Source organism: Perissodus microlepis, chromosome 14, assembly GCF_051167445.1.
Source record: "Perissodus microlepis isolate ML-2025 ecotype Zambia chromosome 14, ASM5116744v1, whole genome shotgun sequence".
Classification (NCBI taxonomy): Eukaryota; Metazoa; Chordata; class Actinopteri; order Cichliformes; family Cichlidae; genus Perissodus; species Perissodus microlepis.
The window spans coordinates 36,681,894-36,694,453 of NC_140474.1; the positions used below are offsets into that span (position 1 = coordinate 36,681,894).

Consider the following 12,560-nt stretch of genomic DNA (forward strand, 5'->3'; position numbering starts at 1 on the left):
AGACTACAACAGGAAACACACTGTTTTAGTTTATCATTGATTCAGAAAACATCAAAGTTGCGCTTGGATCATTTGATAGGCTACCCTCTGACGAGCAACATCCAATCCTGAAGCAGGTGGACCAGTCATCCATTCTAATCAGACATTTGTCAATACCAGTCGAGCAGTTCTGTCATGCTGCTGTGGCTCCAACCCCAGCACTACCAAGCTTTTCATATGGAGTCTTTAAAGTGCCCTCAATTTCTAACTAATGTACCTACATTTGTATTTGCTAATTTACTGCAGCTTATCCCTGTTGAACTGTGATTGGCTGCTGAAAGCTGATAAGTCAACAGTTAATGATTCCGTTTTACTGCACGCTGACCCTTACCTATCAGATGAGCGGCACCTACTGGTATCTTGTTGATCATTTAGCTACAATGTGGTCATGGAAGCTGTAAACAGGATCCTTTTCAGCCATTAGTCAGCAGTTTGCTGTCACCGCTGTGTATAGTCGGTGACATTGTTCGCTACAGCGCCACAGTTACTACTACATGTGTAAGCAGCTTTGTCATTTTTACCAACTGTTCCAGAGTTAATCTATGGATTAACGACATGACACCGTTAAACTTCTTTTTCAGGCGCTTCTGTTAGAAGATCATTTTAACCGTTGCGTTAAAAGCGTTTCCTCTGTTTCCTCTAATTGGATGGAAGTCATTCTTTCTGTGTTGCTGCCAACAATTGTGCTGCAGTCCTAGTGAAGTGAAGTAAACTGTTGTAGCCATTGCTTGTTTCTTTACTGTTTATCTTTCGTAGATTCTGTTTTTCTCTTGCAGACTTGTAGCATGACTTCGCAAACAACTGCAGATCAGCTCTCCGTCTCTATTGATGTAATCCCATCTCTGTTTGTCTCTCTCTGTAGTCACTGATGTGGAACTGAAGCGGCTGAAAGATGCCTTCAAAAGAACCAGTGGCCTCTCCTATTACATGACCCAGCAGTGTTTCTACAGGGAAGTGCTGGGAGATGGAGTTCCCCCTAAAGTCGCAGAGGTAAGCCACAATGATGTCACACCACGTATTCTGAGTGGGTAACAGTGGCGGCAGTTTCCAGGAAGCCAACAAAATCAGTTTGGTTATGCCTTAGCAGTGTGACCAACGAGCTTTGTATGAAGGATTTTATTGTAAGTACAAGCTAGAGATTTTTTAGTGAGGGGCCATTTCACCTCACATTAGGCTCCGCCTTGCATTCCACTGAAAGACTTATTGATCCAATAAAAAGGTATCATTACCATTTTATAGCTCTGTGTTTCCTGTTGAAAATCATCAGTCTGATGTTAGAGGCTAAAGAACAGCCAAAGTTCTGCAGGGGAATAAATATAGAATAGCAACGTTGTTTCCAGTTTATTTATAGCTGCTTAAAGGAGACTCTTCGTGCAGATACAGAGGAGAGTCTGTTTTTCTTTGAAGTAACTGAATCATTAAAGTAATCAACACAGACCTAGACTTGATATATACAGGTGGTGTATATGCAACAGTATGACTATACGTATAATATAGTCTAACTAAAGTTTCCCTCACACATCCCCATCTGACAGAGCTTCCTCCTGTCACTTTTTACGACTTGTCATTCTCATGTTACACATTTGAAACCTGCTCTTCTTCTTCTTCTTCTGGTGAAGTTGACAGATTTAAAAATACTCTGGAGGAATATAGACTGAAATGAAATGTAAAGACTCAAAGTGTAATAGTCATCGAAGAATGAGCAGTTTACCTTTCTCTCTATAGATATAGAGAGGACAGAATCAGAATGCTTTATTAATCCATAACTAAATTCTGTGGGTTACAGTTGACAGTAACCAACAAGACAGTAACAGACTAAACTGTTTAAATAATACAATATGTCAGTTTACAAATGTAAGAAATAGCACTAATATGTACAAATCGCTCAATTATACAGATGGATGGATATTTAATTATTTAATTAGGGTTTGGTTTTTATTGGGCTACTGATCGCTTTGTGTTGACAGCAACCTGGTCTTGCTCTTGAAATGAGCTACTAATTCCTTTGTTCATTCCTTTTCATTATTTTGGTTTATGGGCTTTTTGTATGACAAATTTTAAATTGGTAGATGTCAGGCTGTTCATTCAGAATAACCTGAATTATAAAACTGCTCCAGGGAAATACGTCTCGAAATGACAGGTAGAGGGGGGCCTGAAACATTTTAAATGTGTCTGTATTAAACAAAAATAATAGAATTTCCAGAATTTAGTTTTATTTGGATTACATGAAAGTTGAATGAAGATTTCTTTTTTGTATTTCTTTCTTTTACCAATGTTAGGTTTTTGAATAGCGTGTGTGCAAATATGGGACTTTGGTATTTCTGGCCCAAATTACAGATCCTGCTTCATTGTTTGGGGTATTTAAGGGAGTTAGAGTCCAGTCAGACACATGGGAGCATCCTAATATTCTGACAGCAGGGTTTCTTTAGTCTTGTCTGCTTTGCTCAAACACACCTACCCTTACCGCTCTGCACATGATTATTTATGTAATTAAGAAAAAAAGAAAAACGAGGTTTTGATTCAAGTTTGTTGTCCTTGCTCTGTATGTATTTCAACTTTACGATGGAGCGATGATCCTGACATGAACTACTGATAAAGGTGCTCTGACATAATTCAAACCTGCCTGTCACTTTTTTCTTCTCCTGTGTTTTTTGTGCCGTGTCATGCACGTTGTGTGGGCACAACCATTTAAAGTTCACAATCATTTAAAATCAGTTTGCTTATGTAATAGGAATGTATTTTCCTCACATTATATCATAAATCATGCTGCTCTGACTAATTGTTCCAGAGCATATGTCCCCTGCTGTCCATCAGTCCCAGTCTTAGTTGCGAGGTTACAGCAAATGGTTATCTCAGTCCAAACGTACGTGGGCTTTCCTCTGTCATGTCCCACTTCTTTCTTCTGTAGCTTCAGTTGCTTCATAAAAATGTAACCACGTGTTGTGGCTAGCTGGATTGTGCATATCTGCTATGCATACGCTGTACATTTGTATTTTACATTATGGAAAACACTACAATGGCAAACAAAAAAAGTGCATGATTCAGTTAAGGCTCGCTGCTCTGCCAGTTTCTTGAGCATACAATAACAACACCTACCTTGTCTCCACAGTGCATTAGTAAGGCCAGTGTTAGTCATCGTGCACCCCCCACTCCATCTGCTGCTTATTAAACACACTGCTTGCATGTCTTCACTACAGCACGTGTCATCTCCCTCCTTCTTCTCCTTTGTCACCATGGCAGCAGTTACTGCGGTGACAGCAGTCCAGATGTAAGGTTGCTGCTGGTGTCTTCAAATATAGCCGTGGCTACTGCACAGTCTGGTAGTTCAAAGAAAGCCCGACCCAAGGAACACGCACTGTTCAGTGCTCAGACGTCTATCTGGTGTTTTATCATAAGTGTATAATGACTAGGGCTGAGTATCGTCACTGATTTCTAGAATCGATTCGATTCCGATTCACAAGATCCTGATTCGATTCAATTCGATTTAAATCTGGGAAATTTTGCCTCAGACAGTCAGAAATATTATAATTCAGTTCAGTACATTTACATATTTTTGTATCTATAAAAAGGAAGCTGACACTTTCCAGACTTTATCAAAGGTGTGAGCATCACAGCAGAGGCCTTTGTGTCAAAGCAGCTGAAGATAAAACACAGAAAAACATGAAGGTGATTTTCCTGTTCTGGGATTTTATAAAAATATTCTGCAGTAGATCAAAAATGAAAGAAAACCATTAATCAACATATGAACATCACCTCTGAAGTTACAGCGGTTTTATTAGAGACACAGCGTTTTGTATTTTGTATACTTTTAAAAAGTTTCAATTTGTTCAGAAGCCTGTTGAACAGCAGAAATTAGGTTTTCTTTTCGGAAGTAAGTAAAAGGAAAAAAACAGCGGCCGACAGCCTGTAAACAACGGTAGACTTGTGCGTAACAAGCAAGCGAAAGATTTTTAGATGGGAAACTGTTGTTGAAGTACAGAGAGAGAGAGAGAGAGAGAACTGTGCATCCTGGTGGAAGCAAAACAGTAAAAGTCAGAGAATTCATGACGATGTTTATGTGAAGTGTAGTTTGGATCTTCTTTTGCTGCTGGTTCGGTCAATATTGTTTGGAGAGAGATCAAACTAACAGCTTCAGAATCAGCGCAAAAACGGCGTAAACACAAAGCGCGGACCCGCCGACAGATCAGAATCAGCGAGCTGTCGGCTTTCAGCCCTGACCGTGTCCATGCCGTCGGGTGAGAAAGTCACAGCTCACTGATTCTGATCCGTCGGCGCTGTGTGTTTACATCTTTGTGCAGAATCCGTGTTCCTGCTCTCATTTACTGTTTTAGCTGTTTGGTGGTTGTTGAAATTTTGTGAGGTTTCACCTGAGGTTCTGGTGTTTTGGGAAAAATAAATTTATATTAAAAAATCGATTCAGGATTTTAATGAATCGATATCACGTTATCCAAGCCAGAATCGATTTTAATCGATAAATCGATAATCAAAACCCACCCCTAATAATGACGGTGCTGACGATCATTCGTGGCCAAGTATCCAGAGATTTTATGTACTGGATAAATCACACGTTGGCTTGATGTTTTGTTTTTTGTTTGTTTTCACTCAGTGTTATCTCAGTAGGATGAACAGTTATTAACTGGTATTTTGTTCCTCAGGCACACATATGCTGATAAATCCTGATAGTTAATGTATAAGTACAAGGAGTTATTGTTGCTCACAGTGTGCTGTAGCAAGAAGGTCTCATAGTGAACTGCCAAATGCTTCAGGATGAACACAAATACCATTACACCTTCCACATGTAATATAACAACAAGGTTTGAGCCGATCACTGTTTGGGAGGTGGGAGTGGGAGTGGGAGGAGAGACAGACGAGTTAAGAAGTGTGCTTTAGTTGGCTGCGTTGAGGACTTCCCCATAGTCTCTGGGGACTCCACAGTCAGTTTCATGTATGAAACTATATGCGTGTAGTGATATTTAAAGAGTAACAGTAACAAAATATTTACAGCTTTAAAAAGAATAAAAAACGAATCTGCTCTTGTAGAGGTTTACTCTGCAACCTGACGACTCAACTTGGCTCTGAGCTTCGGGGACACGAATTCTCCGTTTCATAGTTTGAGTTAAGCTCCAAAAACACTCCGACCTGTGTGTTTTCATCAGCTGTACTCTTTGTCCAACTTAAACACATTTTGTCCAGTTTGTCGTTGTTCGTGGACTCGTCACGTCGTCAGAATTATGACTTGACCAATGTTCCTGAGAACCACTAAAGACACGCTGCCTCTCACAGGTGAAATGTGCTTTCTGTGACGGTTGACCTTTTGCATGTAGATCGGCGGACTTCCCCTTTAATTTTGTTTTCCCACAAATGTGCGTTTACTGAAATTGATCACGTTTCTCTTCATAAAGCCACTGAGATTTTTTTTTGTGCGTGTGTGTATTCAATAAATACTATTTGCAGGTTTTTGGCAGTCGGGATGGCAGTGAATACAAACCTGACTTACAGTTTATACATGGATCAGTGAATGCATCAGTATTTTTAGTTTCTGTCACTTTTTAATATAAATAAATAAATGCAGGTTTAAATGAAGAAGATGGTTAAGTGTTTCACGTATGTGCTAACTAAAAATAAAGACAAGATGATAGTTTATTCAATTTTAATGAAATTTGCAGATTGTTTCGGTGGAGTTCAATAAACTCCTTGCTATCTAAAATATAACAGGACACCGGAGTAAATTCTCGAGCATCTCACACTTCTGATGATCAGCTGTCTGCTTGATGTTTATTCAGCTGTGTAAAAACTATAACTTTAATCTCAGCCAAACCGATTCACTCAGGAACAAATAAAATACTAAAAAAAAGCCAAACAATAACATTTTGAAGTTATCTAAGTGACTTATATATATTTAACCTGAGAAAGACGGCGGTGGGTTTGAAAACGATTTGCCGGGAGTCCGGTGTTCTCACGGCTCTAGTGAGCCTTGCCCCCGGCTAGCTATCGAGCTAGTGGGTAACAGACGTCTCCGAAAATGTCGGAGCGCTTTTGAAAATATGTGGTGTCTTGATAAACTGAGCAGATATTTGAGGTTTACACAGCTACATTCTCACCTGAAAATATGTTAAACGTTTATTTTGTGACCCAGAAAGAATAATAAGAGTAATATTAAAACTAACCAGCTGCCGCCATTGTTGGAAACTGAGCTGGGCTGCGCTATGAATTCTGGGATACAGCTTCTTCTTCTTCGGGGTTTAACGGCAGCTGGCATCCTTGTACATGCAGTGCTGCCATCTTCTGTTTCAGTGCGTTATTACACTCTTAAATCCTACTACTTATTCCTGCGTCTTTTGTGATCTTACAAAGCTTCAAACGACGCGTCGACTATTAAATTAGTCGTCGACGATTTTGATAGTCGACGTAATCGTGACTAGTCGACTAATCATGGCAGCCCTAATATTTATAAACAATCAAAAACAACAATTAAAACAGCAATTTATTTATTTCCAATTTGTATTGAATTTATTTCTGTTAACATGGTGTTTTTGGTCTGATTGAAGGACTGATGTGATGGTAAGGTGTCCGCTGCTCCGCTTTGAATATTGGTAGGCTTTTTTTTTTTTTTTTTTTTTTTTTAATTTTCACAAGAATTGCTAGTTCCCCTAGAGTTTTGGCCACCCCAACAATCAGACGATTCCCTATGAGCAAGCATTTAGCAACAGTGGGAAGGAAAAACTCCCCTCTAAAAGGAAGAAACCTTCGACAGAACCAGGCTCAGGAAGGGACAGTCATCTGCCGCGACTGGTTGGGGTGGGGGGAGTGAAAATTTAAAAAAAAAAAAAAAAGCCAAAGTGATCATTATTGGAGCAGCTTAATGAATTTTTCCAGTGCTGTTAATATCCTTTTCCAACCCCAGTTTGTGTTTTTGTCACTTTTGTCCAAGGTGGAGGAAGCCATGCTGTAGATTGATTCTGTATGGTCTTTCAATGTCAATACATGGGAACCTCTTAGAGAGGCCAGGGTTGAAAAAGGGATGCCGGAAAACCTCCGAGGGTGTTATCCGCTGGTGTGCATCCAAGGCCAACATCCCTTTAATTAAGCTGACAAATAAACGTTGGCCATTTTCAGGTCCTCGTCCAGACACCATTACTTGTTCGAGGTCATCAAGACGCGTAAGTTTTATGTATCGAGTCTCCAGGGACTCATATCCTGTCTCGCACTGAAATTGTTGGTCAGTCTTAAATGTCCAGCGCTGTTGGTTGTAGTTGTCTTCAATGAAATAGTCTTCAGTGTACACGCCAGAGTCCAGAACATGATCTGGTGGCTGTCCTTGAGTCTCTATGATGAATTTCAAAACATCATATTCTCCATTTCCAGGGTAGAGTGGCACCCCTGTACCAAGTTCCACAGCTACCAGCCCCAAAGACCACATGTCAGCTGCTTCATTATAAGGAAGGCCAAGCATAACCTCAGGTGCACTATAACCAACCGTCCCCACACAATCACTAGGATTCACTGCAGACGCAGGACATGCGAGGCCAAAGTCTATAAGTTTGACTTTGACTGGAGACTCATGGCGGTTAACAACCATGATGTTTCCAGGTTTGAGGTCAGCGTGCACTATTCCCACAGAGCCCAGGTGTGACAGGGCATTTGTGAGTTGATGTAAAATTGGCCTGACTTCGCTTATGGGGAGACCCTGGTTTTTCCGGTCCCGTATGTAGTCCCACAGGCATTGATCAAGGAGTTCAAAGTTTAAGCAGACCCGCTCTCCGTCGTGGAAAAAGCCGTTCCATTTAACTATGTTGGCGGCATCTGGATCCAACCTTCTCAGCTGCTCCAGGATGAAAATTTCCAGTTTTGCCTGTTGCAGAATATCAGGACGGTTCCTGTTGACTTTAATAGCCACAGCTCGGTTGGTTTTGGTATCGCGACATTTGGCTACAATACCAAAGCCCCCTTCTCCGAGGAAAGCCTCTACCTTGTAGTGGTTTCCCAAAATGCTCCCTTCAACTATTTCAAGCTCACCTGAGTTGAAGGATGAGCTGGCTGACGTGTGGATGCATACTTGCTGAGAAAATTCAACTGAGTTTTGGAAACTGCAGTTGATTTTCTGTGATCTCTTGCTTTCCAAGTTTGAAGGGTGCTGAAAGACCACAGGGTTTTGTGGTCTTTCAACACTCATGTTAGTGCAAGGAGAACTCTTACGGTTGAAAAAGGGATGCCGGAGAACCTCTGAGGGTGTTATCCGTTGGTTTGCATCCAAGGCCAACATCCCTTTAATTAAGCTGACAAATAAACGTTGGCCATTTTCAGGTCCTCGTCCAGACACCATTACTTGTTCGAGGTCATCAAGACGCGTAAGTTTTATGTATCGAGTCTCCAGGGACTCATATCCTGTCTCGCACTGAAATTGTTGGTCAGTCTTAAATGTCCAGCGCTGTTGGTTGTAGTTGTCTTCAATGAAATAGTCTTCAGTGTACACGCCAGAGTCCAGAACATGATCTGGTGGCTGTCCCTGGGTCTGTATGATGAATTTCAAAACATCATAATAATTTCTCCCAGGGTAGAGTGGCACCCCTGTACCAAGTTCCACAGCTACCAGCCCCAGAGACCACATGTCAGCTGCTTCATTATAAGGAAGGCCAAGCATAACCTCAGGTGCACTATAACCAACCGTCCCCACACGGTCACCAGGCATTACTGCAGACGCAGGACATGCGAGGCCAAAGTCTATAAGTTTGACTTTGATGGGAGACTCATGGCGGTTAACAACCATGATGTTTCTAGATTTGAGGTCAGCGTGCACTATTCCCACAGAGCCCAGGTGTGACAGGGCATTTGTGAGTTGATGTAAAATTGGCCTGACTTCGCTTATGGGGAGACCCTGGTTTTTCCGGTCCCGTATGTAGTCCCACAGGCATTGATCAAGGATTTCAAAGTTTAAGCAGACCCGCTCTCCGTCATGGAAAAAGCCGTTCCATTTAACAATGTTGGCGGCATCTGGATCCAACCTTCTCAGCTGCTCCAGGATGAAAATTTCCAGTTTTGCCTGTTGCAGAGTATCAGGGTGGTTCCTGTTGACTTTAATAGCCACAGCTCGGTTGGTTTTGGTATCGCGACATTTGGCTACAATACCAAAGCCCCCTTCTCCAAGGAAAGCCTCTACCTTGTAGTGGTTTCCCAAAATGCTCCCTTTAACTATTTCAAGCTCATCTGAGCTGAAGGATGGGTTAGCTGACATGGTGGAATGTGTCGGCTTGATCGGTGAATTGCTGAGAAACGTGAAATTCTCTCAAAACTTTCCAAAAGGGTTTTGGTTGCTGTCAGGTCTACGTCCGTTAAGCACTAAAGTTTAACAGAGCAAAGCCCCTATTTGTGGGCTTCGCCTCTCAGCAAGATTATGACATCACAAAGGATCAAAGGCATTCTATTTTGGATCAAAGGCATTCTATTTTTTTCAGTTGAAACACTGAAAAAAAAAATAGTGTTTCAACAGGGCAGGCTGGCGCCCTATGGGACGCAGAGGTGATAGGGTAAGGATGCAGAGGATAAGATCCAGGATAAGATTTACTTATTGGTCAGCTCATCGGTGAGCAGCCGCAGAATCACAGGTGCAGCTTGGCAGGAGATGGACTCAGGGTGAAGACACAAAATCAACAATGACAACACTGTTATTCTTTATTAGTGTGAATGCTGGTAAGCGTGTGTGTGTGTTTCAACTGCTGCTGTGTGCACAGTGTTTGCTCTACAGCCATCATTTTACCCTCCCGTAGCCATCGTTGTTGTCTTTCCAACAGCATGTCTTTCAAAGCTCAGAGATGTAAACGTTTTTAAACTGTGTGGATCCAAGTGGAGGGATAATCCTCTAACCGACCCATAGAAATACATTATATTTTCAGACAGGAGTTTGTCTCAACAGCAGGAAAGACCCCACTTTTTAAATTGCTCCTGCGGCCAAAGTTTTGACAGCAGGAACATGAAGAACACACTGTTGTATAGAACAGGTCCTCGGGATCGTCACCGTTTGAAAATGATTTTGATGGGAGTTAGGGTCTTGGATTTAGAAGCAGTTGTTCAACAGGTGCACCGAGGCAGATTTGACAGGGTTTTGCCACAGAGTAATAGTATGTCAGTAGTTAGTCCTGGACAACTAGATCAAGCATTCTGATTGGCCCATGAAATTCAGGCTTCTGTTTGATTGGTGCATTTGTTTTCAGCAGACAGGTGGTTCAGATCTGGGCTTTTGGAGTCAGTTGATGACTTTTAGAATCATCTTTTCTGACTGGATCATTAAAACTTAAAGCATTGATCTTTCTGCAGTGGATTCTCCCACATTTCAGTGATATGGTGAATAAAAGAATATTGTAAAGTCAAAATACACAACGCCGTAGTCTCACTTCAAGCACTTTATTCCTTACGTCATGTTTTTCCGCTCACCCACAATAAGAACAACCCACCGCAGGCAACAGTACTCTCGCGATATAACAGAAAATAACAAGTTAACAATCTCCCTCTTTCTTTTTTAAAACACACACAAATAACAATTTAAAAATTGTTATTTGTGTGTTGTAATCTTTATTAAAAACCTAAAAAAAACCCCACCTCTTAATCTTTGGTATATGGCGAGGCGCTGTGGACACCCAAGTTTGTGATTGTGTAGAATTTTCAAATCAATACCATGGTTGCATCTGCTGAAAATCTCTGTGAAGCTTAAATCTCAGTGACCTTGACTTCAAGGTCAGAGGCCAACTTTTTTGAAAATCAGAGGAGTTTCACATTTATAACACAGGTATGTCTACTAGGAGGCTGAAGGGTAGCACTGTATATTTATTAGGGCTGCCACAAACGATTATTTTGATAGTCGACTAGTCACCGATTATTTTTGCGATTAGTCGACTAATCAAATCCATTGGATGTAAAACGTACAGCTTATTGCACCAGCAGCATCTGCTCTCATATAACTATCATTAGCTTACAGCTTTAAGTGTTTCAGGTATGTGCTAACTAAAAATAAAGACAAAATGATAGTTTATTCAATTTTAATGAAATTTGCAGATTGTTTCGGTGAAGTTTAATAAACTCCTTGCTATCTAAAATATAACAGGACACCGGAGTATATTCTCGAGCATCTCACACTTCTGATGATCAGCTGTCTGCTTGACGTTTATTCAGCTGTGTAAAAACTATAACTTTAATCTCAGCCAAACAGATTTACTCAGGAACAAATAAAATACTAAAAAAGCCAAACAATAACATTTTGAAGTTATCTAAGTGACTCATATATCATGTTTAACCTGAGTAGCGAAAGACGGCGGTGGGTTTGAAAACGATTTGCGGGAGTCCGGTGTTCTCACGGGCTCTAGTGAGCCTCGCCCCCGGCTCGCTATCGAGCTAGTGGGTAACAGACGTCTCCGAAAACGTCAGAGCGCTTTTGAAAATATGCGGTGTCTTGATAAACTGAGCAGATATTTGAGGTTTACACAGCTACATTCTCGCCTGAAAATATGTTAAACGTTTATTTAGTGACCCAGAAAGAATAATAAGAGTAATATTAAAACTAACTAGCTGCCGCCATTGTTGGAAACTGAGCTGGGTCGCACTATGAATTCTGGGACACAGCTTCTTCTTCTTCGGGGTTTAACGGCAGCTGGCATCCTTGTACATGCAGTGCTGCCATCTTCTGTTTCAGTGCGTTATTACACTCTTAAATCCTACTACTTATTCCTGCGTCTTTTGGGATCTTACAAAGCTTCAAACGACGCGTCGACTATTATCTGTGGGTTTCCCAGGTTTGCTGACCAGTGGTCTGATCAGTGGTCCATTGTGGTCCAGTGGACCATTGATCAGTGGTCTTTGATAATTATGATTGACATGGCATCACTGAATGCACATGTGCTGTATCAAGCATGCACCGGGACGAAGGAAAGACGGGTGGACTTCCTGGTGGAGCTTGCAAGAGAGTTGGCTCACTCTCATGTAGCTGGGAAGAAGGCAAGAAAAGAACAGTTGCTTCGGACACAACCCTCCACACCTAGCCCTGGAAAAAGAGCCATGTGTCAGGTCAAACACAAATGCAAGAACAATCATGCCACTGTGCGATGTGTTCACTGCTACAGATACACATGTGGTAAATGCAGACTACAGATACCATGGCAGTGCCAGGATTGTGAGTGATTGCTGAAAATGTTGAAATGTACTCACTCACTTTTTATTATTATTTGTAAATATGTGTACAAATGGTTGTTTTTTTTTTTGTACTGTTTTCATCAATAAATCTCAGCAACAAAGGAAATACACCCATGTGTGTTGATTTCTCCCTAAGATGGCAAACTGAAACACAAGTTTCCTTGTGGCTCAGGAAACTAACCACTCCAAGTTGGTGACTTTTGGAGATTTATTTTCCTGGATGATTGAGATGCATCAAGACGAGCACAAAAGGAAGTTCACCGCTTTTAGCAGCTCCCCCCCAGACAAACAAAGAGGCAGTTGGCAGTTAGGAATCAGCAATCATTCACACACCCCCACTCCCC

At 41.3% G+C, this 12,560-nt stretch overlaps 2 protein-coding genes across 3 annotated transcripts in view; one reads left to right on the forward strand and one right to left on the reverse strand.

The window, feature by feature from the left end:
• usp32 (ubiquitin specific peptidase 32) overlaps positions 1-12,560 on the forward strand; it is a 66,928-nt gene that overhangs the window by 16,789 nt on the left and 37,579 nt on the right. For both annotated transcript variants that reach the window (XM_084952007.1, XM_084952008.1), the window contains exon 2: positions 902-1,029. In XM_084952007.1, the coding sequence (XP_084808133.1) occupies positions 902-1,029 (128 nt within the window). The remainder of the gene's footprint in view (positions 1-901; positions 1,030-12,560) is intronic.
• Positions 6,881-9,467, reverse strand: LOC146374349 (uncharacterized). Its single transcript, XM_084952009.1, has one exon. The coding sequence runs from the start codon at positions 9,269-9,271 to the stop codon at positions 6,956-6,958; it is 2,316 nt and encodes a 771-aa protein (XP_084808135.1). The 5' UTR covers positions 9,272-9,467; the 3' UTR covers positions 6,881-6,955.

Excerpts from the sequence above, each read along its gene's own strand:
- LOC146374349 (XM_084952009.1), bottom strand. The coding sequence starts at position 9,271 with ATGTCAGCTAACCCATCCTTCAGCTCAGATGAGCTTGAAATAGTTAAA.